The 22,176-nt window shown below is 42.9% G+C and overlaps 2 protein-coding genes across 5 annotated transcripts in view; both read left to right on the top strand.

Moving 5' to 3' along the window:
• The window catches only part of LOC140467184 (5' exonuclease Apollo-like), a 33,170-nt gene that overhangs the window by 3,211 nt on the left and 7,783 nt on the right, over positions 1 to 22,176 (top strand). For 2 of the 4 annotated variants that reach the window (XM_072563358.1, XM_072563361.1), the window contains exons 2-3: positions 4,435 to 4,650; positions 15,458 to 15,623. In XM_072563358.1, coding sequence (XP_072419459.1) covers positions 4,462 to 4,650; positions 15,458 to 15,623 — 355 coding nt within the window. In that variant the 5' untranslated portion in view covers positions 4,435 to 4,461. The remainder of the gene's footprint in view (positions 1 to 4,434; positions 4,651 to 15,457; positions 15,624 to 22,176) is intronic. The other 2 variants (XM_072563362.1, XM_072563363.1) reach the window with 1 other exon arrangement.
• Positions 15,980 to 22,176, top strand: part of LOC140467183 (5' exonuclease Apollo-like) — a 191,327-nt gene continuing 185,130 nt past the window's right edge. The window contains exon 1 of the mRNA XM_072563357.1: positions 15,980 to 15,984. The gene's annotated coding sequence lies outside the window, so the exon portion shown is untranslated. The remainder of the gene's footprint in view (positions 15,985 to 22,176) is intronic.

Raw genomic sequence — 22,176 nt, 5'->3', positions numbered from 1 at the left:
CCAAGGCAAAACCATCTGTTTGATTGGTGTAACATTCACTTCCTTCACCACTGACTTACAGCAGTAGCAGTGTGTACCATTTATGAGATATGCTGTGATGCATCTTCATGTCTTCTTTCACAGCACTTCCCAATGTACGACCTCTACCATTTCAAAAGATAAATGTTGAAAAGGCATGAAAATGTCACCACTTGCAAATTTGCCACACACTGCTCTGACTTGGAATTGTTGTGTTCCTTCACTGCTGTTAGATCAGAATCCTGGAACTCACTCTCTAACAGCACTGTACAACCCAGGGAATGCAGAAAACTTTCCAGAGAAATTAGGGATCAGTATTATCTGATGGTCTAGCTAGCAGTGCCACATTTTTATTTATGCATCTAGCTAGGTCTTGCTTGCGAGGTCAGCATTTGTTGCCAATCCCTAAATGCCCATGTGGCAGATAAGAGTCAACCACATTGCTGTAGGTCTGGAGTCACATGTGGGCCAGACCAGATAAGGACAGTAATTTCCTTCTCTAAAGAACATTAGTGAACCAGATGAATTTTTTTGACAATCAACAGTGGATTCACTGTCATCAGTACTCTTAATTCCAGAAGTTTTTTTTTAAACTGTCTCACATGTTTCTTCAAGGGGAACTGGATTGATTTCATGGACCCTTTAGCTTTGCTTTTAGTTCAGACTCTTTCTCTCTCCCCCCCCCCCCAGCTACTTTGCAACACTAGCGAATGGGTTTATGATCCACACCAGACTTGCATTTCAGCAAAAACCATCATGAGAATGGAAGCTAACAATTCCTGGAAATCATACTGATACTTGTAGGAACTTAGGAAGAGAAATACGTCATTCGCCCCTTGAGTGTGTTTCACCATTTAGTGAGATCATGTCTAATCTGTGGCATAATTCCATATCTCTGCCATTGGTCAATATCCCGTGATACCTTTGCTAAAAAAAAATTTTACTGTCTCAGATTTAAAATTAACAACTGATCCTGTCTCTATCTAACATATGCTTCCTTCTTTTCCTTAACCAAACCCTCAATTTCTTTAGTTATCCAGCATTCCCTATAACTACCAGCCTTTCCTTTCACCCGAACAGGAATATACTTTCTCTGGATTCTCATTATCTCATTCCTGAAGGCTTCCCACTTTCCAGCCATCCCTTTCCCTACAAACATGTGCCCCCAATCAGCTTCTGAAAGTTCTTGCCTAATAACGTCAGGTGAGGTGTCAGAAGACTGGAGGTTGGCTAACGTGGTGCCACTGTGTAAGAAGGGTGGTAAAGGACAAGCCAGGGAACTATAGACCAATGAGCCTGATGACGGTGGTGGGCAAGTTGTTGGAGGGAATCCTGAGGGACAGGATATGCATATATTTGGAAAGACAAGGACTGATTAGGGATAGTCAACATGGCTTTGTGTGGGGGAAATCATGTCTCAAAAACTTGATTCAGTTTTTTGAAGAATTAACAAAGAGGATTGATGAGGGCTGAGTGGTAGATGTGATTTAGTTGGACTTCAGTATGGTGTTCGACAAGGTTCCCCATGGGAGACTGGTTAGCAAGGTTACATCTCATGGAATACAGGGAGAACTAGCCATTTGGATACAGAACTGGCTCAAAGGAAGAAGATAGAGGGTGGTGGTGGAGGGTTGTTTTTCAGACTGGAGGCCTGTGACCAGTGGAGTGCCACAAGGATCTGTGTTGGGTCCACTATTCTTCATTTATATAAATGATTTAGATGTGAGCATAAGAGGTAAAGTTAGTAAGTTTGCAGATGACACCAAAATTGGAGGTGCAGTGGACAGCAAAGTAGGTTACCTCAGATTACAACAGGATCTTGACCAGATGGGCCAATGGGCTGAGAAGTGGCAGAAGTTGTTTAATTCAGATAAATGTGAGGTACTGCGTTTTGGGAAAGCAAATCTTAGCAGGACTTTATACACTTAATGGTCAGGTCCTAGGGAGTGTTGCTGAACAAAGAGATCTTGGACTGCAGGTTCATAGCTCCTTGAAAGTGGAGTCACAGGTAGATAGGATAGTGAAGAAGGTGTTTAGTATGCTTTCCATTATTGGTCAGAGTATTGAGTACAGGAGTTGGGAGGTCATGTTGCAACTGTACAGGACATTGGTTAGGCCACTGATGGAATATTGCATGCAGTTCTGGTCTCCTTCCTATCAGAAAGATGTTGTGAAACTTGAAAGGGTTCAGAAAAGATTTACAAGGATGTTGCCAGGGTTAGAGGATTTGAGCTATGGGGAGAGCTGAACAGGCTGGGACTCTTTTCCCTGGAGCGTCGGAGGTTGAGGGGTGACCTTCTAGAGGTTTACAAAATCATGAGGGGCATGGATAGGATAAGTAGACAAAGTCTTTTCCCTGGGGTCAGGGAGTCCAGAACTAGAGGGCATAGGTTTAGGGTGAGAGGGGGAAGATATAAAAGACAACTAAGGGGCAACATTTTCACGCAGGGGGTGGTGCCTGCGTGGAATGAGCTGCCAGAGAAAGTGGTGAAGGCTGGTACAATTGCAAAATTGAAAAGGCATTTGAATGGGTATATGAATAGAAACGGTTTGGAGGGATATGGATTGGGTGCTGGCAGGTGGGACTAGATTGGGTTGGGATAGCTGGTCGGCATGGACAAGTTGGACTGAAGGGTCTGTTCTTAAAAATGTGTTGCTGGAAAAGCGCAGCAGGTCAGGCAGCATCCAAGGAGCAGGAGAATCGACGTTTCAGGCATAAGCCCTTCTTCAGGATTCCTGCTCCTTGGATGCTGCCTGACCTGCTGCGCTTTTCCAGCAACACATTTTTAAGCTCTGATCTCCAGCATCTGCAGTCCTCACTTTCTCCTCCCTGAAGGGTCTGTTTCCATGCTTTACACCTCTATGACTCTAAGTCTGGATAACTCTTCATCAGAGCGCCATAAAGATAAAAGGATGTTGACATTAGGTCAGCAGTGTGAGAATGGAAAATAGGTGTGAGATGGGAATGTTTTTGTTACCAGAACATTTAGTGGTGGGGGGAGGGGGGTCTCTGATGACCATTGTTTCACTCTACCCTTGTAACATGTAACTGGATTAGTGGTGCTGGAAGAGCACAGCAGTGCAGGCAGCATCCAACGAGCAGCGAAATCAACGTTTCGGGCAAAAGCCCTTCATCAGGAATAAAGGCAGTGAGCCTGAAGCATGGAGAGATAAGCTAGAGGAGGGTGGGGGTGGGGAGAGAGTAGCACAGAGTACAATGGGTGAGTGGGGGAAGAGATGGAGGTGATAGGTCAAGGAGGAGAGGGTGGAGTGGATAGGTGGAAAAGGAGATAGGCAGGTCGGACAAGTCAAGGAGACAGTGCTGAGCTGGAAGTTTGAAACGAGGATGAGGTGGGGGAAGGGGAAATGAGGAAGCTGTTGAAGTCCACAATGTGGACTTCAACAGCTTCCTCATTTCCCCTTCCCCCACCTCTTCCTCGTTTCAAACTTCCAGCTCAGCACTGTCTCCTTGACTTGTCCGACCTGCCTATCTCCTTTTCCACCTATCCACTCCACCCTCTCCTCCTTGACCTATCACCTCCATCTCTTCCCCCACTCACCCATTGTACTCTGTGCTACTCTCTCCCCACCCCCACCCTCCTCTAGCTTATCTCTCCATGCTTCAGGCTCACTGCCTTTATTCCTGATGAAGGGCTTTTGCCCGAAACGTTGATTTCGCTGCTCGTTGGATGCTGCCTGAACTGCTGTGCTCTTCCAGCACCACTAATCCAGTATTTGCTTTACAGCATCTGCAGTCATTGTTTTTACCCTAGTAACATGTTGTATACTGTAACAAGATAAGGTAAGATGTAACAGCAGGAAGAGGACATTGGCAGTTTAAGTCTATTCTGCCATTCATTATGATCGTGGACAATTGTCTGCTCATTGGGGAAATTGGGAAGAAGGGCACTCTGCAGCTATATATGTAAACCATGTGTTGGTAGGTAGGATGGTACCCAAGAGAAAGAGCTATCTTGACAGGAGTCAAGCATCCAGTGCTTAAGAGTTTAAACACCAAAAAGGGTTGACATTTCTGCCTAGTGTAACTGTAGCTCTTGAATTTGAAAATGATTTGTTTACTGAGGCATCTAAACGCAAAACTGGTATGGAAGATAAATTTTGGCAGTTTCATGGTTTATCTTTTTATAGTCTGAGCTAAATATGAAACTTTGATATAGTTTGAAATAAAATCTGAAGACTAATCAGTGCTTTTTACATATAATACGCAAGGAGATGATTGTAGAGTTAACTGGTCAGCATACTGATTCCTTGGTTCAATTCTATGGTGACTAATCAGATCAAGAACTGCTTTATGTCAGTCCATTATGAAATGCTGGTTCAGTAAAATATTAAACGACAGATTAATTCATAAATTTTATCTTGAGTTACAGGGGTATTGTTTCTTATCTTGTGCAGATGCCGACTGTTCACAAATAGTGAGCAATGAATGGAACTTTGATCCCAAATACTCCGTTTGCTGTTGATTTCTGGCAGGTTCGGAAGTGCAGCCATGTCCGTTTTTTCTTTCTGTCCCACTTGCACAGTGATCATACATCAGGTCTCTCCTCCACCTGGAGCAGACCAATATATTGCTCTCCGATAACTGCCAAGCTGTTGCATTGGAAGTTTCAGGTAAGCCAAAGAGGTGAAGATTTCACTGTTCTATTTTTTCGCTGTCATAAAGATAGCAACTCAGGCTGGGATATAATCCCACATGCACTACTAGCCTCTCTCGTACTTCACTCAGAAAAATTGTTTATGCTTGTGAATTCTGAATATGAGTACTGCCGACTGTTTATCTGAAGAGGATCAACAGATGAGCCATTGTCCAAATGATCTGTTTGTCTTCTATTTTTGAAAGCATAGATTTACTAGCCCTTGACACAGTTAGATTTTCTGTGACGTTAATTATCAAGAGACATGGACATTCTCTGTATTCAGTTTAAAGAAAAAATATCTCATGCCACCAGCAATACGTGTAGGGTATAAAATGGCTGCCTCAGACCCAAGCAACACCCTGCCCTGCATTGAAAGAAAAATCTTCTGAGGATGTGGGTGAGCAGTCAGGATTTATTCTCCATCCCTAGTTACCCTAAAGTCATTGAACTCAGCCACATTATATGGCATTTAAATCACAAAAATCACAGACCAGGTGAGGACAACAGCTGAACGATATCAATGACCCAGTTGAGTTGAATTGTTAAAACTGAGGGGGTTCTCTTGTGATGCAATGGTAGCGCACTTATCACTGAACCAGAAGGCCTGGGTTTAAGTTCCACCTCCTCCAAAGGTGTGTAATCACATCTCTGAACAGGTTGATTCGAAAAATAGGTGAACAAAAAAAATTATAACTATCCAACGTCATTTATATTAGCCCACTAATGCCAATACTTATTAAATTTAATTTTACAGTGTGCTGTTGGGCTTTGTAAACACAGATCTCTGGGCGACGAATTTAATTTCATCGCTGGTCAACCGTTGCAGTGCCAATCATTCTTTGTCCCTTCACCTTGTTTATTCTTTCTTGACTTCCCTTGTTTGTCTAGTCTCACTTCAATGCCATCTGCTTTTTCTCTGCATTTTCAGGTTCCAATGTACATCTTGCTGTGAATCACATTACAAGAGCCTACGGATTCCACCCAAACCCTTTATTTCTCTTTTCCTACAGTTTCCTGTTCCACTACACTGAAATTGACATGAGCCTCTCACACTTGCTCCAGATCTTACTGTAGCCTTTTGAGACTTTTCTGAAATTTTGGCAATCACTTTTAAAGATTTTGCCCTTGATTATCGTGCCAAGCTCCTCAGACTTTTCCTTGTCAGGTGCAGAAGGCTCATGGATGCTTTTCTCGTTAAAATATTCTCGTTTGTCCCCATCCTCAGTTTTTGCACTGAGATAGTCATAGAGATGTGCAACACGGAAATAGCCCTTCGGTCCAAGTCGTCCATGCTGACCAGCTATCTCGACCCAATCTCCTCCATCTCCTTTGGCTCCTCCATCTCCTGTTGCCTTGCTGATCTTTGAAGGGCCCTATTCTCTCCCTAGTTACCCTTTTGTCTTTAATGTATTTATAAAAACCCTTGAGATTCTCCTTAACTCTGTTTGCGAAAGCTATCTCATTTCTCCTTTTTGCCCTCCTGATTTCCCTCTTAAGTATACTCCTACTGCCTCCATACTCTTCTAAGGATTCATTCGCTCTGTCTTGTCTATACCTGACATATGCTTCCTTCTTTTTCTTAGCCAAACCTTCAATTTCTTTAGTCGTCCTGCATTCCCTACACCTACCAGCCTTTCCTTTCACCTGAACACCCTATCTCCTTTCTGAAGGCTTCCCACTTTCCAGCCGTCCCTTTACCTGTGAACATCTGCCCCCAGTCAGCTTTTGAAAGGTCTTGCCTAATACCGTCAAAATTAGCCTTTCTCCAATTTCGAACTTCAACTTTTAGATCTGGTCTAACCTTTTCCATCACTATTTTAAAAACTAAGAGTTATGGTCGTTGGCCCCAAAGTACTCCCCCACTGACACTTCAGTCACCTGTCCTGCCTTATTTCCCAAGAATAGGTAAAATTTTAACATAGAACATTACAGTGTAGTACAGGCCCTTCAGCCCTCGATGTTGCGCCGACCTGTCATACCAATCTGAAGCCCATCTAACCTACACTATTCCATGTACGTCCGTATGCTTGTCCAATGGCGACTTAAAGTTGGCAAATCTACTACCATTGCAAGCCAAAGCACTCCATACCCTTACAACTCTCTGAGTAAAGAAACTACCTCTGACATCTGTCCTATATTTATCACCCCTCAATTTAAAGCTAAGCCCCCTCGTGCTCGCCGTCACCAAACTTGGAAAAAGGATGGACAGGGATAACCTATCTAACCCTCTGATTATCTTATGTGTCTCTATTAGGTCACCTCTCAGCCACCTTCTCTCCAACTAAAACAGCCCCAAGTCCCTCAGCCTTTCCTTGTAAGACCTTTACTCCATGCCAGGCAACATCCTAGTAAATCTCCTCTGCACCCTTTCCAAAGCTTCCACATCCTTCTTATAATGCGGTGACCAGAAACGTACACAATATTCCAACTGCGGCCGCACCAGAGTTTTGTACGACTGTAGCATAATCTCATGGTTCCGGAACTCGATCCCTCTATTAACAAAAGCTAAAATACTGTATGCCTTCTTAACAACTCTGTCAACCTGGATGGTAACTTTCAAGGATCTGTGTACCTGGACACCGAGATCGTTCTGCTTATCTACACTACCAAGAATCTTACCATTAGCCCAGTACTTTGCATTCCTGTTCCTCCGACCAAAGTGAATCACCTCACACTTGTCCGCATTAAACTCTATTTGCCACGGCTCAGCCCAGCTCTGCAGCTTATCTATGTCTCTCTGTAACCTACAACATCCTTCGTTACTATCCACAACTCCACCAACCTTAGTGTCGTCTGCAAATTTACTAAGCTACCCTTCTACGCTCTCATCCAGGTCGTTTATAAAAATGACGAACGGCAGTGGACCCAACACCGACACTTGCGGTACACCACTAGTAACTGGACTCCAAGATGAGCATTTCCCAGGAACCACCACCCTCTGTCGTCTTTCAGCAAGTCAATTACTGATCCAAACTGCTATATCTCCCACAAACCCATTCTTCCGCATTTTGTACAATAGCCTACTGTGGGAAACCTTATCGAACGCCTTGCTGCAATCTATATACACCAGATCAATCGGTTTACTCTCATCTTCCTGTTTGGTCACCTTCTCAAAGAACTCAATAAGGTTTGTGAGGCACAACCTACCCTTCACAAAACCGTGCTGACTATCCCTAATCAAATTATTTTTTTCTAGATGATTCTCAATCCTGTCTCTTATAACCTTTTCCAACACTTTACCAACAACTGAAGTAAGGCTCACTGATCTATAATTACCTGGGTTGTCTCTATTCCCCTTCTTGAACAGGGGAACCGCATTTGCTACCCTCCAGTCTTCTGGCACTATTCCTATAGACAATGACGATTTAAAGATCAATGGCAAAGGCTCAGCAATCTTCTTCCTGGCTTCCCAGAGGATCCTAGGATAAATCCCATCCAGCCCAGGGGACTTGTATATTTTCACACTCTGCAGTATTTGTAATACCTCTTCCTTGTGAACCACAATCCCACCTAGTCTAGTAGCCTGTATCTCAGTATTCTCCTTGACAACATTGTTGTTTTCTAGAGTGAATACTGTCGAAAAATATTCATTTAGTGCTTCCCCTATCTCCCCTGACTCCACACACAACTTCCCACTACTCTCCTTAATCTTACTCTTACTCTTGTCATTCTGTTATTCCTTAAATACCTATAGAAAGCCTTAGAGTTTACCCTGATATGTAATTAAACTGCAGTGATATGTACTTCTTGTCAGATGTGGGAATTTAAAGAGAGTTTAAGGGTTACTGCGGATTATATCTGCCAACAACTTCTCATGTTTCCTCCTGGCTCTTCTGACCTCTCTCTTGAGGTCTTTCCTAGCTACCTTGTAACCCTCAAGCACCCTAACTGAGCCTTCACATCTCCTAACATAAGCCGCCTTCTTCCTCTTGACCAGAGATTCCACTTCCTTCGTAAACCACGGCTCCCGCGCTCTACAGCCTCCTCCCTGCCTGACAGGTACATATTTATCTAGGTATCCAAGATGGAGGATGGGAAACATTTCTGGCTGTAAGAGCTACTCCTTTTTTTTTTGAGGTATTTTAGGTATTGGAGGTGATTTCCTCGAATTCCAGGAGTAGCAATTACTATTTTATATGCTGTTGCATTGTTTTGGAACTTTGGAAAAAAAAAGTCAAACCAACAGCAGTTTAAAAGGGAGAAGAGCGGACAAAGGAATCCACATGGTGAAGACAGTGCAGGAGAGAGAGAGAGAGAGAGAGAGCGCCTGTACAGCTGAGAACAGAAGTGAGTCAAACAGTCAGGGGAGGCAGGGACAAGGTAGGACTAATAAATTAAACTGCACTTATTTAAATGCAAGGGGCCTAACAGGAAAGGCAGATGACCTCAGGGCATGGTGAGCAACATGGGACTGGGATATCATAGCAATTATGGAAACATGGCTCAGGGCTGGGCAGGACTGGCAGCTTAATGTTCCAGTGGGCAGGACTGGCAGCTTAATGTTCCAGGATACAAATGCTACAGGATGGATAGAAAGGGAGACAAGAGAGGAGGGAGAATGGCATTTTTGGTAAGGGACAGCGTTACAGATGTGCTGAGTGAAGATATTCCCGGAAATACATCCAGGGAAGTTATTTTGGTGGAACTGAGAAATAAGAAAGGGATGATCACCTTATTGGGATTGTATTATAGACCCCCCAATAGTCAGAGGGAAATTGAGAAACAAACTTGTAAGGAGATCTCAGCTATCTGTAAGAATAATAGGGTAGTTATGGCCAGGGATTTTAACTTTCTAAACATCGACTGGGACTGCCATAGTGTTAAAGGTTTAGATAGAGAGGAATTTCTCAAGTGTGTACAAGACAATGTTCTGATTCAGTATATGGATATACCTACTAGACCTGCAAAACTTGACCTACTCTTGGGAAATAAGGCAGGGCAGGTGACTGAGGTGTCAGTGGGGGAGCACTTTGGGGCCAGCGACGATAATTCTATTCGTTTTAAAATCGTGATGGAAAAGGATAGACCAGATCTAAAAGTTGAAGTTCTAAATTGGAGAAAGGCCAATTATGACAGTATTAGGCAAGAACTTTCGAAAGCTGATTGGAGGCAGATGGTCGCAGGTAAAGGAACGGCTGGAAAATGGGAAGCCTTCAGAAATGAGATAACAAGAATCCAGAGAAAGTATATTACTGTCCGGGTGAAAGGGAAGGCTGGTAGGTATATGGAATGCTGGATGACTAAAGAAATTGAGGGTTTGGTTAGAAAAAGAAAGAAGCATATGTCAAGTATAGACAGGATAGATCAAGTGAATCCTTAAGAGTATAAAGAAAGTAGGAGTATACTTAAGAGGGAAGTCGGAACGGCAAAACGGGGACATGAATAGCTTTGGCAAAGCGAATTAAGGAGAATCCAAAGGGTTTTTACAAATATATAAGGACAAAAGGGTAACTAGGGAGAGAATAGGGCCCTGATGAAGGGCTTTTGCCCGAAACGTCGATTTCGCTGCTCGTTGGATGCTGCCTGAACTGCTGTGCTCTTCCAGCACCACTAATCCCCTCAAAGATCAGCAAGGCTGCCTTTGTGTGGAGCCTGAGAAAATGGGGGAGATACTAAATGAATATTTTGCATCAGTATTTATTGTGGAAAAGGATATGGAAGATATAGACTGTAGGGAAATAGATGGTGACATCTTGCAAAATGTCCAGATTACAGAGGAGGAAGTGCTGGATGTCTTGAAACGGTTAAATGTGGATAAATCCGCAGGACCTGATCAGGTGTACCCGAGAACTCTGTGGGGAGCTAGAGAAGTGATTGCTGGGCCTCTTGCTGAGATATTTGTATCATTGATAGTCACAGGTGAGGTGCCAGAAGACTGGAGGTTGCCAAACATGGTGCCACTGTTTAAGAAGGGTGGTAAGGACAAGCCAGGGCGCTATAGGCCAGTGAGCCTGACCTCGGTGGTGGACAAGTTTGAGGGAATCCTGAGGGACAGGATGTACATGTACTTGAAAAGACAAGGACTGATTCAGGATAGACAACATGGCTTTGTGCGTGGGAAATCATGTCTCATAAACTTGATTTAGTTTTTTGAAGAAGTAACAAAGAAGATTGATGATGGCAGAGCAGTAGATGTGATCTGTATGGGCTTCAGTAAGGCGTTTGACAAGGTTCCCCATGGGAGTCTAATTAGCAAGCTTAGAACTCATGGAATACAGGGAGAACTAGCCATTTGGATACAGAACTGGCTCAAAGGTAGAAGACAGAGGGTGGTGGTGGGGGAGGGTTGTTTTTCAGACTGGAGGCCTGTGACCAGTGGAGTGCCACAAGGATCGGTGCTGGGTCCTCTACTCTGTCATTTACATAAATGATTTGGATGCGAGCATAAGAGGTACAGTTAGTAAGTTTGCAGATGACACCAAAACTGGAGGTGTAGTGGACAGCGAAGAGGGTTACCTTAGATTACAACAGGATCTGGAACAGATGGGCCAATGGGCTGAGAAGTGGCAGATGGAGTTCAATTCAAATAAATGCGAGGTGCTGCATTTTGAGAAAGCAAATCTTAGCAGGACTTATACACTTAATGGTAAGGTCCTAGGGAGTGTTGCTGAACAAGGAGACCTTGGAGTGCAGGTTCATAGCTCTTTGAAAGTGGAGTTGCAGGTAGATAGTATAGTGAAGAAGGCATTTGGTATGCTTTCCATTATTGGTCAGAGTATTGAGTACAGGAGTTGGGAGGTCATGTTGCAACTGTACAGGACATTGGTTAGGCCACAGTTGGCATATTGCGTGTAATTGTGGCCTCCTTCCTATCAGAAAGATGTTGTGAAACTTGAAAGTGTTCAGAAAAGATTTACAAGGATGTTGCCAGGGTTGGAGGATCTGAGCTACAGGGAGAGGCTGAACAGGCTGGGGCTGTTTTCCCTGGAGCGTCGGAGACTCAGGGGTGACCTTATAGAGGTTTACAAAATTATGAGGGACATGGATAGGATAAATAGACAAAGTCATTTCCCTTGGATCGGGGAGTCCAGAACTCGAGGCCATAGGTTTAGGGTGAGAGGGGAAAGATATAAAAGAGACCTGAGGGGCAACTTTTTCACGCAGAGGGTTGTACATATATGGAATGCGCTGTCAGAGGATGTGGTGGAGGCTGGTACATTTGCAACATTTAAGAGACATTTGGATCGGTATATGAATAGGAAGGGTTTGGAGGGATATGGGCTGGGTGCTGGCAGGTGGGACTAGATTGGGTTGGGATATCTGGTCGGCACGAACAGGTTGACTGAAGGGTCTATTTCCATGCTGTACATCTCTGACACACAGGAGCTTTTCCTTGAATACTGTCCATGTATCTAATGTGCCCATCCCTTGCAGTTTCCTTCCCATCCTGTGCTTCCCAAATCTTGCCTAATTGCATCGTAATTGCCTTTCCCCCAGCTGTCACTCTTGCCCAGTGTATACACCTGTCCCTTTCTATCACTAAAGTAAACATAACAGAATTGTGATCGCTATCACCAAAGAGCTCACCTACTTCCAAGTCTAACACCCGGCCGGGCTCATTACCCAGTACCGAATCTAATGTGGCTTCGCCCCTTGTTGGCCTGTCTACGTACTGTGTCAGGAAGCCCTCCTGCACACACTGAATAAAAACTGACCCTTCTATAGTACTCCTACTATAGTGTTCCCATCAATTTTTGGAAAGTTGAAGTCCCCCATGTCAACTATTCTGTCTCTCTCATTCCTATCAAGAATCTCTTTGCTCTCCTTTCCTCTACATCTCTGGAAGTATTGGGAGGCCTCTGGAAAACTCCCAACAGGGTGACCTCTCCTTTTGCGCCTTCTCTTGTAGTTGCATTCACGTATTGAATGAGAAGAATTTTTTGTACACAATTCACAAATTCCTCTCCATCTGAACCCTTAATACTAAGGCAGTTCCAGTCTATATTTGGAAAGTTAAAATCCCCTACCATAACCTCCCTATTATTCTTACAGATAACTGAGGTCTTACAAATTTGTTTCTCAGTTTCCTGCTCATTATTAATGTGTCTATGATACAATCCCAATAAAGTGATCATCCCTTTTTTATTTCTTAGTTCCATCCAAATAGCTTCCCTGGATGTATTTCCTTGAATATCATCCCTCAGTACTGCTGCAATGCTATTCCTTATCAAAAACGCCATTCTCCCTCCTCTCTTGTTTCCCTTTCTGTCCTTCCTGTAGCATTCGTATTCTAGAACATTAAGCTGCCAGTCCTGTCCATCCCTAAGCCACGTTTCAGTAATTGCTATGATATCCCAGTCCCATGTTCCTGACCATGCCCTGAGTTCATCTGCCCTTCACTGTGAAGCCCCTTGCATTGAAATAAATGCAGTTTAATTTATCATCCCTACCTTGTTCTCTGCTTTCTCCCTGCCTGCCTTGTCTATTTGACTTACTCCTTTTCTCAAATATACCGGTCTCAGATTGATGTCCTTCTTAACTATCTCCCTGGGTTCCCCCCACCACACCACCTTACTAGTTTAAATCCTCCTGAGCAGCTCTAGCAAATCTTCCTGCCAGTATATTAGTCCCCTTCCAATTCAGGTGCAATCCGTCCTTCTTGTACAAGTCACTTCTACACCAGAAGAGATTCCGATGATCCAAAAATATGAATCCTTCTCCCATACACCAGCTCCTTTGCCATGCGTTCATCTGCTCTGTCCTCCTATTCATACCCTCCCCAGCTTGTAGCACCAGGAGTAATCCAGATATTACTTTTCTCAAGGATCTCCTTTTTAAATTCCTGCCTAACTCTCTATGTTCTCCATTCAGAATGTGATCCTTTTCCCTTCCTGTGTCATTTGTTCCAATGTGTACAATGACCTCCTACCGGTCCTTCTCCCCCTTGAGAACATTCTGCACCCTCTCTGAGACATCCTTGATCCTGGCACCAGGGAGGCAACACCCCATCTGATTTTTCGCTGGTGGCCCCAGAAATGTCTGTCAGTGCCTCTGACAAGAGAGTCCCCTAACACAAATGATCTCTTGGATCCCGACATATCCCTCATTGCATTAGAGCCAATCTCGATTTCAGAAACCTGGCTGTTCGTGCTACATTCACCTGGGAATCCATCGCCCCCTATATTTTCCAATGCAGTATACTTGTTTTAATTGGGGATAGCCACAGAAGACTCCTACACTATCTGCCTACCTCTCTTACGTTTCCTAGAGTTAATCCATCTATCTGCAATGTTTCTCCCTTCCGATAACTGCCATCATCATATTCCCTTGCTCGTGTAAGTACCTCATTGCCTCTAACTATCTCTGGTAGAACTTGCAACCAATGGCATTTATTGCAGATATAATCCTTCGTAACACAAACTCTCCCTAAACTCCCACTTCTGACAAGAAGAGCATATCACTCTCCTGAGGGCAGTTTTTGCTTCTTTCATTCCATAGACTTAGAAAATAGTACTGTCTTAATCCACTACAAGACAGTGCTCCAGGCTAATATGGCTTATATTTTTAAGTTTAATCAAGAGGCATATCCCAATGAAACATATAATCAAGAAAGATCCCATTCTACTCACTACTGCAGGCTTACTGTAAGGCCACAATTAAAATATTCATTTATCTGTTTCTGCGCTGTGACCTCTCCCAAACAGGTTTCTCCAAGATCAGTTGTGAATTTTACTGTTAATTTTCCCAGACGCACTCCAAACAGCAAAGGCAGTAACTGTGCATATTCACTGCTGTGTTTGGGAGCACTGTGGGTTTCTTTCACTTTCTCTCTCTCTCCCTCTCTCTCTCTCTCTCTCTCTCTCTCTGTCTGCCCTGCACTGTCTGACCATGTGCTGCCTTTGTCTGTTCCTCTCCTTTTAAAAGTGCTGTTAATTTGACTTTTCTTTCCTCCAAAGTTCCAAAACAATGCAACAGCATACAAAACAGTTAGTAATTCCAAATTCCACCTTCCCTACCAAAAATGATTGACTTCCCCCTTTCTATTTCATTTCCAAATTGACTCCTTTAACACGTCACTATCCCCTGACTTTATCAGACAGGCCTTTTTGATTGCCCTGTTCTCTGTCATTGATTGGGTTCCCTCAGACTATTTTGAATTTCTCTTCTTACATCCTGTTCTTCACTTGATCCTGCATCCTTTCCACAAAATAACAGCCTCCAAACCTTTTCAAATTTTACCTTTTCCCTCTCTGGTTTGCCATTTGCTATAACTTACAGTTTTCCTGAACTCTATAATTGCTCAGACTTGCTGGCTAGTAACATCATTGTTACTTGATCCTCATAGGTCAAAACTGGCGTACTTTTATAGAACACCTGCACATGTTTTGAAGCTCAAATGTAACTGGTTTGGAAACTGTCCAGTACTGCACTCTGAAATCGGCTTTGAGTCTTTGTTGTTTAAAGTTAGGCTATTTGTTCTTGGCAAAGTGCATGTATTACTACAAAATGTTGTTGAATTACTCCAACCAGTTCTAAACTGTTAATTACTCCTACATGTCACCTTATTCTTTTCTCAGTCTCTCCCCTTCTGCCTTTGTTTTATGTTTTGAGTGTTCTACATCTTTGGACGAGGTCTGCCAAAAATAAAAACTATTTGTGTTGTTTCTGCCTCTAACTGGCTTGTGTTTTGCCCTTTTCATCCCAGCTGCAATGACCTACCTCTCCCTTTAACCAGTCTGGAACTTTTTTGTTCTGTTCTCCCCCTTAAGCTGATCTCATTTGTGAAATTTCATGATTTGCCTTGACCTGTTTGTTGTTTTTATTTATTTATTTTTTGTTAGGTGGATGAAATCTGGATCCACCCATTGGAGTTAGGGGAGAGCCACCTCCTATATCTTGATGAATTTGAGAAAGAGACGATGACTGTGACATTGATTGACAGCAATCACTGCCCTGGCTCCGTCATGTTTCTCTTTGAAGGTTATTTTGGCACAGTTCTGTACACAGGTATGACAAATATCTTCTAAACATATGTTATGATCTATTCATTGTATTGTAGATTATTTACAAATACATCTGTTTCAAGTCAACTTTATTCTATGTTGCTGAATGTGACACAAGGGACAATTTGGTGTTTTGGTTTTATTTGATTGTGCCATGTGAGTGACACTGGCTGGCCAATATTTATTGTTGCCCTGGAGAAGGTGGCAATGAACTGTCTTTATCAGACTCCTTCAGTTTTTATGATGTAGGTATAACCACAATACTATGGGGTAAGGAGTTCCAGAATTGTGACCCAGTGAAGGTGAAGCAGTCATAGACATCATCAAGTCCAAGCATGATGTATGGCTTGGTGGGGAAGTTTCAGGTGGTTATGTTCCCATGCATCTGATGCCCTTGCCCTCCGAAGAGATAGAGGCTTGTGTTTGAAAGACGCTTTTCAAGGAACCTCTGTGAGTACACAGAGATGATACACAGGCTGCCACTGTAGATGGTGGAGGGAGTGAAGGTTTATGGATGCCGTGCCAATCAAGGGAGCTGGTTTGTCATGAATGATGTTGAGCTTCTTGAGTGTTGTTGGAGCTGTACTCATCTAAGAAGGTGGAGAGTATTCTTCTCCTGACTTATGCCTTGTCAAAGGTGGACAGGCTTTGGAGAGTCAGGAGTTGAGCTACTTGCAGCATAGTATTTAGTGTCTGAACTGGTATTGTATCCACAGTACTTTTATGGCTGGTCCAGTTCAGGTTCTGGTCAGTGATAACCATCTGGATATTAATATTGGGGGTTACAGTGATGGTTTCAGAAGAATGTCAAGGAAGGTGATTAGACCCTCGCTTGTTACAGATAGTTATTGACTTGCATTTTGTGCGATGCACAAATCAACCCAAGCCTGGATGCTCTCCAGGTCTGACTAAATATGAATATGGGCTGTTTCTTTACCTGAGGAGTCATGAATGTTGTTAAATATTGTACAATTATCTGTGAAAATGCTATTTCTGACCTTATGATGGAAACAGCTGAAGATGACACTAATTTGAAGAACTGGCCTAGTGGTACGATGACTGAACGATTAATCCAAAGCTCCAGGTAATGTTCTGGGGGCCAAGGTTCATTTTTGACAGAGAGCAGGATTTAAATTTAGCCAAAATCTGGGATTAACAGTCTGTTGATGACCATTAAACAGTTGGCAATTGTCAGAAAAACCCACTTAGTTCACCAACGTCCTTCAGGAAAGGAAAAAAGACATCCTTACCTGGCCCACATGTGACTCCAGACCCACAACACTGTGACTGTTTCTCAGCTGGTCCGTTAGGGAATTGTAATATATACTGGCATAGCCAGTGATGTCCACGTTCCATTAACAATAATTCTGCTGTAGCTGATGACCCACAGAACCTCACAGTTGTCCAGTTTTGAATTGTTGATCTGTTTAAAACGTATTACATTTAACTTGATGATATTACCAGGCAACATGATGCAGAGTATCCTCAATGTGAGTTGGGACTTTACCTTTACAAGGACAATGCAGTAGTCCCTTCTATTAGTATGGCCATGGATAGGTGAATCTGTGACAGCTTGATTGATGATGATCAGGTTGGGGAGACTTCCCCTTTTGTAGGTTCCCTCACCATCAGTGGCAAACCCAGCAGATGTCATAGAGTCCTAGGGACGTACAACACAGAACAGACCCTTTGGTCCAACTAGTCCATGCTGATCAGATATCCTAATTAATCCAGTTCCATTTGCCAGCACTTGGCCCATATCCCTTTAAACCCTTCCTATTCATACACCCGTGCAGGTGCCTTTTAAATGTTGTAATTGTATCAGCCTCCACCACTTCCTCTGGCAGCTCATTCCATGCATGCACCACCCTTTGTGTGAAAACATTGCCCCTTAGGTCCCTTTGAAATCTTTCCACTCTCACCCTAAACCTATGCTGTCCAGTTCTGGACTCCTCCAATTGAGGGGAAAGATCTTGTCTGTTTATTGTCTCCCATGCCCTTCATGATTTTATAAACCTCTGAGGTTACCCCTCAGCCTCGGATGCTCCAGGGAAGACAGCCTCAGCCGATTGAGTTTTGGCCGGCTCGGTTAGTAGGAGTGTTTCTGAGCCACTTCTGATAATGGACATTGAAGTCTGCCACCCAAGAGGACATTTCATGTTCTTGCTACCCTCTGTGCTTTTCTAGTGATGGAAGAGTACTATTTAATTGGGGATGGAATGTATAGTGGTAGCCTGTAATTGATGGTAATCAATAGGTTTCCTTGTTGATGTTGGACCCGATGCCTGGAGATTCCATAGAGTCTGGAATCAATGTTAAGGACTACCAAGATGGCAATTCCCTCCCCACACTAGGGATAGTTGTGGTGGGAGCTGGGACATTGTAAGAGATGATTTTGTGAGTGTTACTATGTTAGGCTGTTGTTTGACTAGTCTGGGAGGCACCTCTTCCAATCTTGACATCCCCACATTTCAATAAGGAGGATTTTGCAAGGTTGACAGGGCTGTGAATGATATTTTTGCTTCCAGAGTACAGCCAGTTTCATTCCTTTCTTACTTTGCTTGATATAACGCGGAGGCTTGTTGAGTTACTTCAATGGCATTTCAGTGTCAGTCGTATTGCTGTGGGTCTGCAGTTGTGTCTGTATGTCCAATCTCCTGTTAGTGAGCCAGATGGACTTTTGTGACAATCGACAATGATTTCATGATCACTGTTAGCCTGGTTTTTATTTCTAGATGTATTAATTTAATTGTAATTCCCACAGTGACTATGATGGAATTGAATCCATGTTCCGAGGGAAACAGCCTCAACATAACCACTATGCCACCATCTCGATTGGTTAAAATTCCTATCTCAGCTACATTGAGATGGAAATCATTAATTAGAGACGACTATTTTGCCATTTTGCAGAAGAAACCTAGGGAAAGACCTGAAAGCCTCAAACCTGTTTGCCTTCTCTCCTGAGGCTGTCTGAAGTTAGACAAAATGAAACTTCCTAAAAATGCACAAATACTGTATTTATATTTTAAGGAAGTTTTATTTTGACGTCCGGTGGCTACAGATAGTTTTACCTTAAAAAACTTCAACTTTTATGTATTTCAAAAATGAATATTCTTAGAATTCTAATTGAAGCTTTCAGTAGACCTTTTCTGGAGCGAACAAGCAAGATATTGAAGTTGCCACTCCCTTTTAGCTTGAGACTTGTTCAATTTGGTCAAAGACAAGGTGTGTTGTTATACTTCTCTATTACCCTTACGATAGAATGAAACTTCCAGTCCTTTTATTCATCTCAGCAGGGCTGGAAATTTAGTTTCCATGAATGGATTTTCTTGAAATTGTCTGGCTTAGCTGGCTGGACGGAAAAGAATTTGAGAGTGTACAGTGAAAAGGATGGAGCTGGATAGCATTGACGTAAATAAAAGGTAGATGAACAGTTACTTCAGATAGCAACATAGTCCCATTGTTGAAGAAGGGTAGCAGGGATAATCCAGGAAATTACAGGCCTGTGAGTCTCACACACTGGTGTTTGGGAAGTTATTGGAAAAGATTCCCAGGGACAAGATTTATACTCATTTAGTAGCTAATGGCCTTTTTAGTGAGGGACAGCATGGGTTTTGTGCAGGGGTGGTCTTGCCTCACTAAATTGATCGAGGTTTTTGAGGAGGTGATGAAGGTGATTGAGGGAAAAGCGGTTGATGTTGTCTACATGGACTTCCGTAAAGCCTTTGACAAGGTTCCTCGTGTCAGACTGGTACAAGAGGTGAGCTGGCAAACTGGATACAAAACTGGCTTAGTCATAGGGGACCGAGGGTAGCAGTGGAAGGATTCCTTTTGGAATGGAGTTTTGTGACTAGTGGTCTTCCACAGGGATTAATGCTGGCACCTCTGCTGTTCGTGATCTATGTAAATGATTTGGAGGAAAGCATAGCTAGTCTAATTAGTAAGTTTACAGACCAAACAAAGATTAGTGAAATTGCAGATAGTGAGGAGGATTGTAAGAGAATACAGTAGAATATATCTGGAGACCTGGGCAGAAAAATGGCAGATGGTGTTTAATCCGGACAAACGTGAGGCGATGCCTTTTGGAAGGTCAAGTACGGGTGGAACTTATACAGTGAATGGCAGAACCCTGAGAAGTATTGATATGCAGAGGGATCTAAGTGTGCAGGTCCACAGATCATTGAAGGTGGTAGTGCAGATAAATAAGGTGGTAAAATAGGCTTGTGGCATGCTTGCCTTCATTGAAAGGACCATGGAGTATAGGGATAGTCAAGTTATGCTGCAGAATTCTAGAGCTTTAGTTCGGTCACACTTGGAATATTGCATCCAGTTCTGGTCACCACACAACCAGAAAGATGTGGATGTTTTGGAGAGGGTATAGAAAAGACTTACCAGAGTGTTTACTGGTATTGGGATTTTAACTATAAAGAAAGATTGGATAGACTGGGTTTGTTTTCACTGGAACACAGGAGTTTGAGAGGTGACCTCACAGAGGTTTATAAGATTGTGAATGGCATGGAGAGAGTGGAAAGTATGAGGCATTTTCCCAGGGTAGTGGGATCAATTGCTAGGGGACCCAGGTTCAAGGTGTTGCGGTGGTGGGGGGAGGAGTGGAGTTTAAAAGAGATATGCGAGGCAAGTTTTTCAAAGAGTGGTGAGTGCCTGAAAAGTGTTGCCAGAGGAGATGGCGGAAGCAGACATAATAGAGCATTCAAGAAGCACCTGGACAAATAAGTGAATAAGAAAGGAATAGAGGGCTATGGATGCAGTAAGTGCAGGCAGTTTTAGCATGGAAGGGCAAAATGTGTTGGCGCAGGCTTGGAAGGCTGAAGAGCCTGTTCCTGTGCTGAATTGTTCTCCTTTGTTCTTACTCGCACATTCTTTTTCAGATCACTGCAGCTTTGAAAGTAATTGAGTGGCTTTGGTGAATCAAATTTTCCAGCATTGCTGGAATGTCAATGCAAGAAACCATGTCGAAAAGTTAGGGTATCCACTACAGATTTTCTGCTCAGAAACTTGATGAGGTGATGGAAAGGAAAAAGTAACCAGTTAGCTGTGGCAGATTACAATGCCCTGCAGCTTGTTTTAACAAATGTCGTCTTCCTTGTTCATTAAGGAATTACTTTTATTCAGTGGTTAAGTAGCTTCACCTGGTGGCTCAGCAGGCCATGCACTGAGTGATGTGGCATTTGCTTGATGCTCCAGTCTGTGTTCAGTTAGCTGATTTCAACCAGTCAAATTGCTGGAGTTTTATAAGAGACATTTTTCCATTGGCTGTACAGGGGGAAAGCCAGCACTCCCTCCCCCTGCCCAACCCTCACCCTGTAAACGCATGTATTTGATTTTTGGCTTTGGACATGATTTGGCTTGATGGTGATGCCCCCCCCATGGTCAAATAGCTGGATTGCTTCACAGCCTGGAGTGACTGGTCAGTTGAGTCAACAACTGGAAGACAAGCAATCACTATCCAAAAAGAAAAGTCAGAGCATGACTGTGGGATTAAATGAAAAGATTTAAGGAAGGTGATATTTACCTTAAAAAGAAAGCTGGTAACTTTTTTTTTGCTTTTCAAAAGGTACACAGCTAAATAGAGTGACATATTTTCACGAAAGATTACTGTGATCTTTCCAAGTTTCAGTTTAGTTTTTCTATTAAAAGTAATATTCTGCATTTATTTAAAGAACTTTTAAGGGTCCTGTTTTCACCGGTGTTTTTGGTAAGATATTGCTTCATTTGCTTTAGCAATCCTTGACACAAAAAAAGAACTTTTGTCTCTTGCATGGTTATTTTAACTTGTGTCCTTTTTAATGCAAGTTTGTTAACTCGTGGAAATAGCTGATAACTGAACTGTAAAAATATTTTATCATATTTAACGCCTCTATTTGATCACCTTTTGACTTTCTTTCCTTTTATGTTGTCTGTGCTTATTTCCAAAGCCCCTCATCTGTGGATCTGTGGTGTTACCTCTTTCCTCTCCATCATTTGTCCCATTGCACTTCTGGAAGTAAGGGACATGGGACACATTGGCTCAGACCTTTCAATCTCTGGCTTACTGTGGAGATCAGATATGCAACCTGAGATGTGTTTTGGGATCATCAGGAAGTCCCAGTGTGACCTCTATAGAAATTGCTCAGAAAAATTAAACTCCTTATAGGTAATTTCCTTGCTGTCCAGGTTGTATGCAAAATTGGAGTTTTGTTCCAATGTTATTTGTCCAACTGCTTACCCAGGAAATGTTGGGCAAAGGAATAGTCATCTGAGTAACTTCTGGGTAAACCACGATAACTACACCCACACATTTCCATGGGTCAATGCACATATCTGTTCACCTAATTACCAACATTCACACTGAGCATTTAATTTCACCTGCGATAGCAAGTGACATCAAAAAAGGAATGTGCTGCTGGAATCCAAAGGGAGTATGAGAAATGAAATAAGTCTAAGGCTAGTACAGGTAGGAAGAGGAGCAAGTCAAATAGTCAGGGCAGGCTAGAGCAAGGCAGAACACTAGGATAGACTGATAAATTGCATTTACTTCAATGCAAGAGGCCGGACAG

This window comes from Chiloscyllium punctatum, chromosome 45 (assembly GCF_047496795.1).
Source record: "Chiloscyllium punctatum isolate Juve2018m chromosome 45, sChiPun1.3, whole genome shotgun sequence".
NCBI classification, from domain to species: Eukaryota; Metazoa; Chordata; class Chondrichthyes; order Orectolobiformes; family Hemiscylliidae; genus Chiloscyllium; species Chiloscyllium punctatum.
Note: the sequence above shows the minus strand (reverse complement) of the source record. Positions and strands in the feature narration are given on the sequence as shown.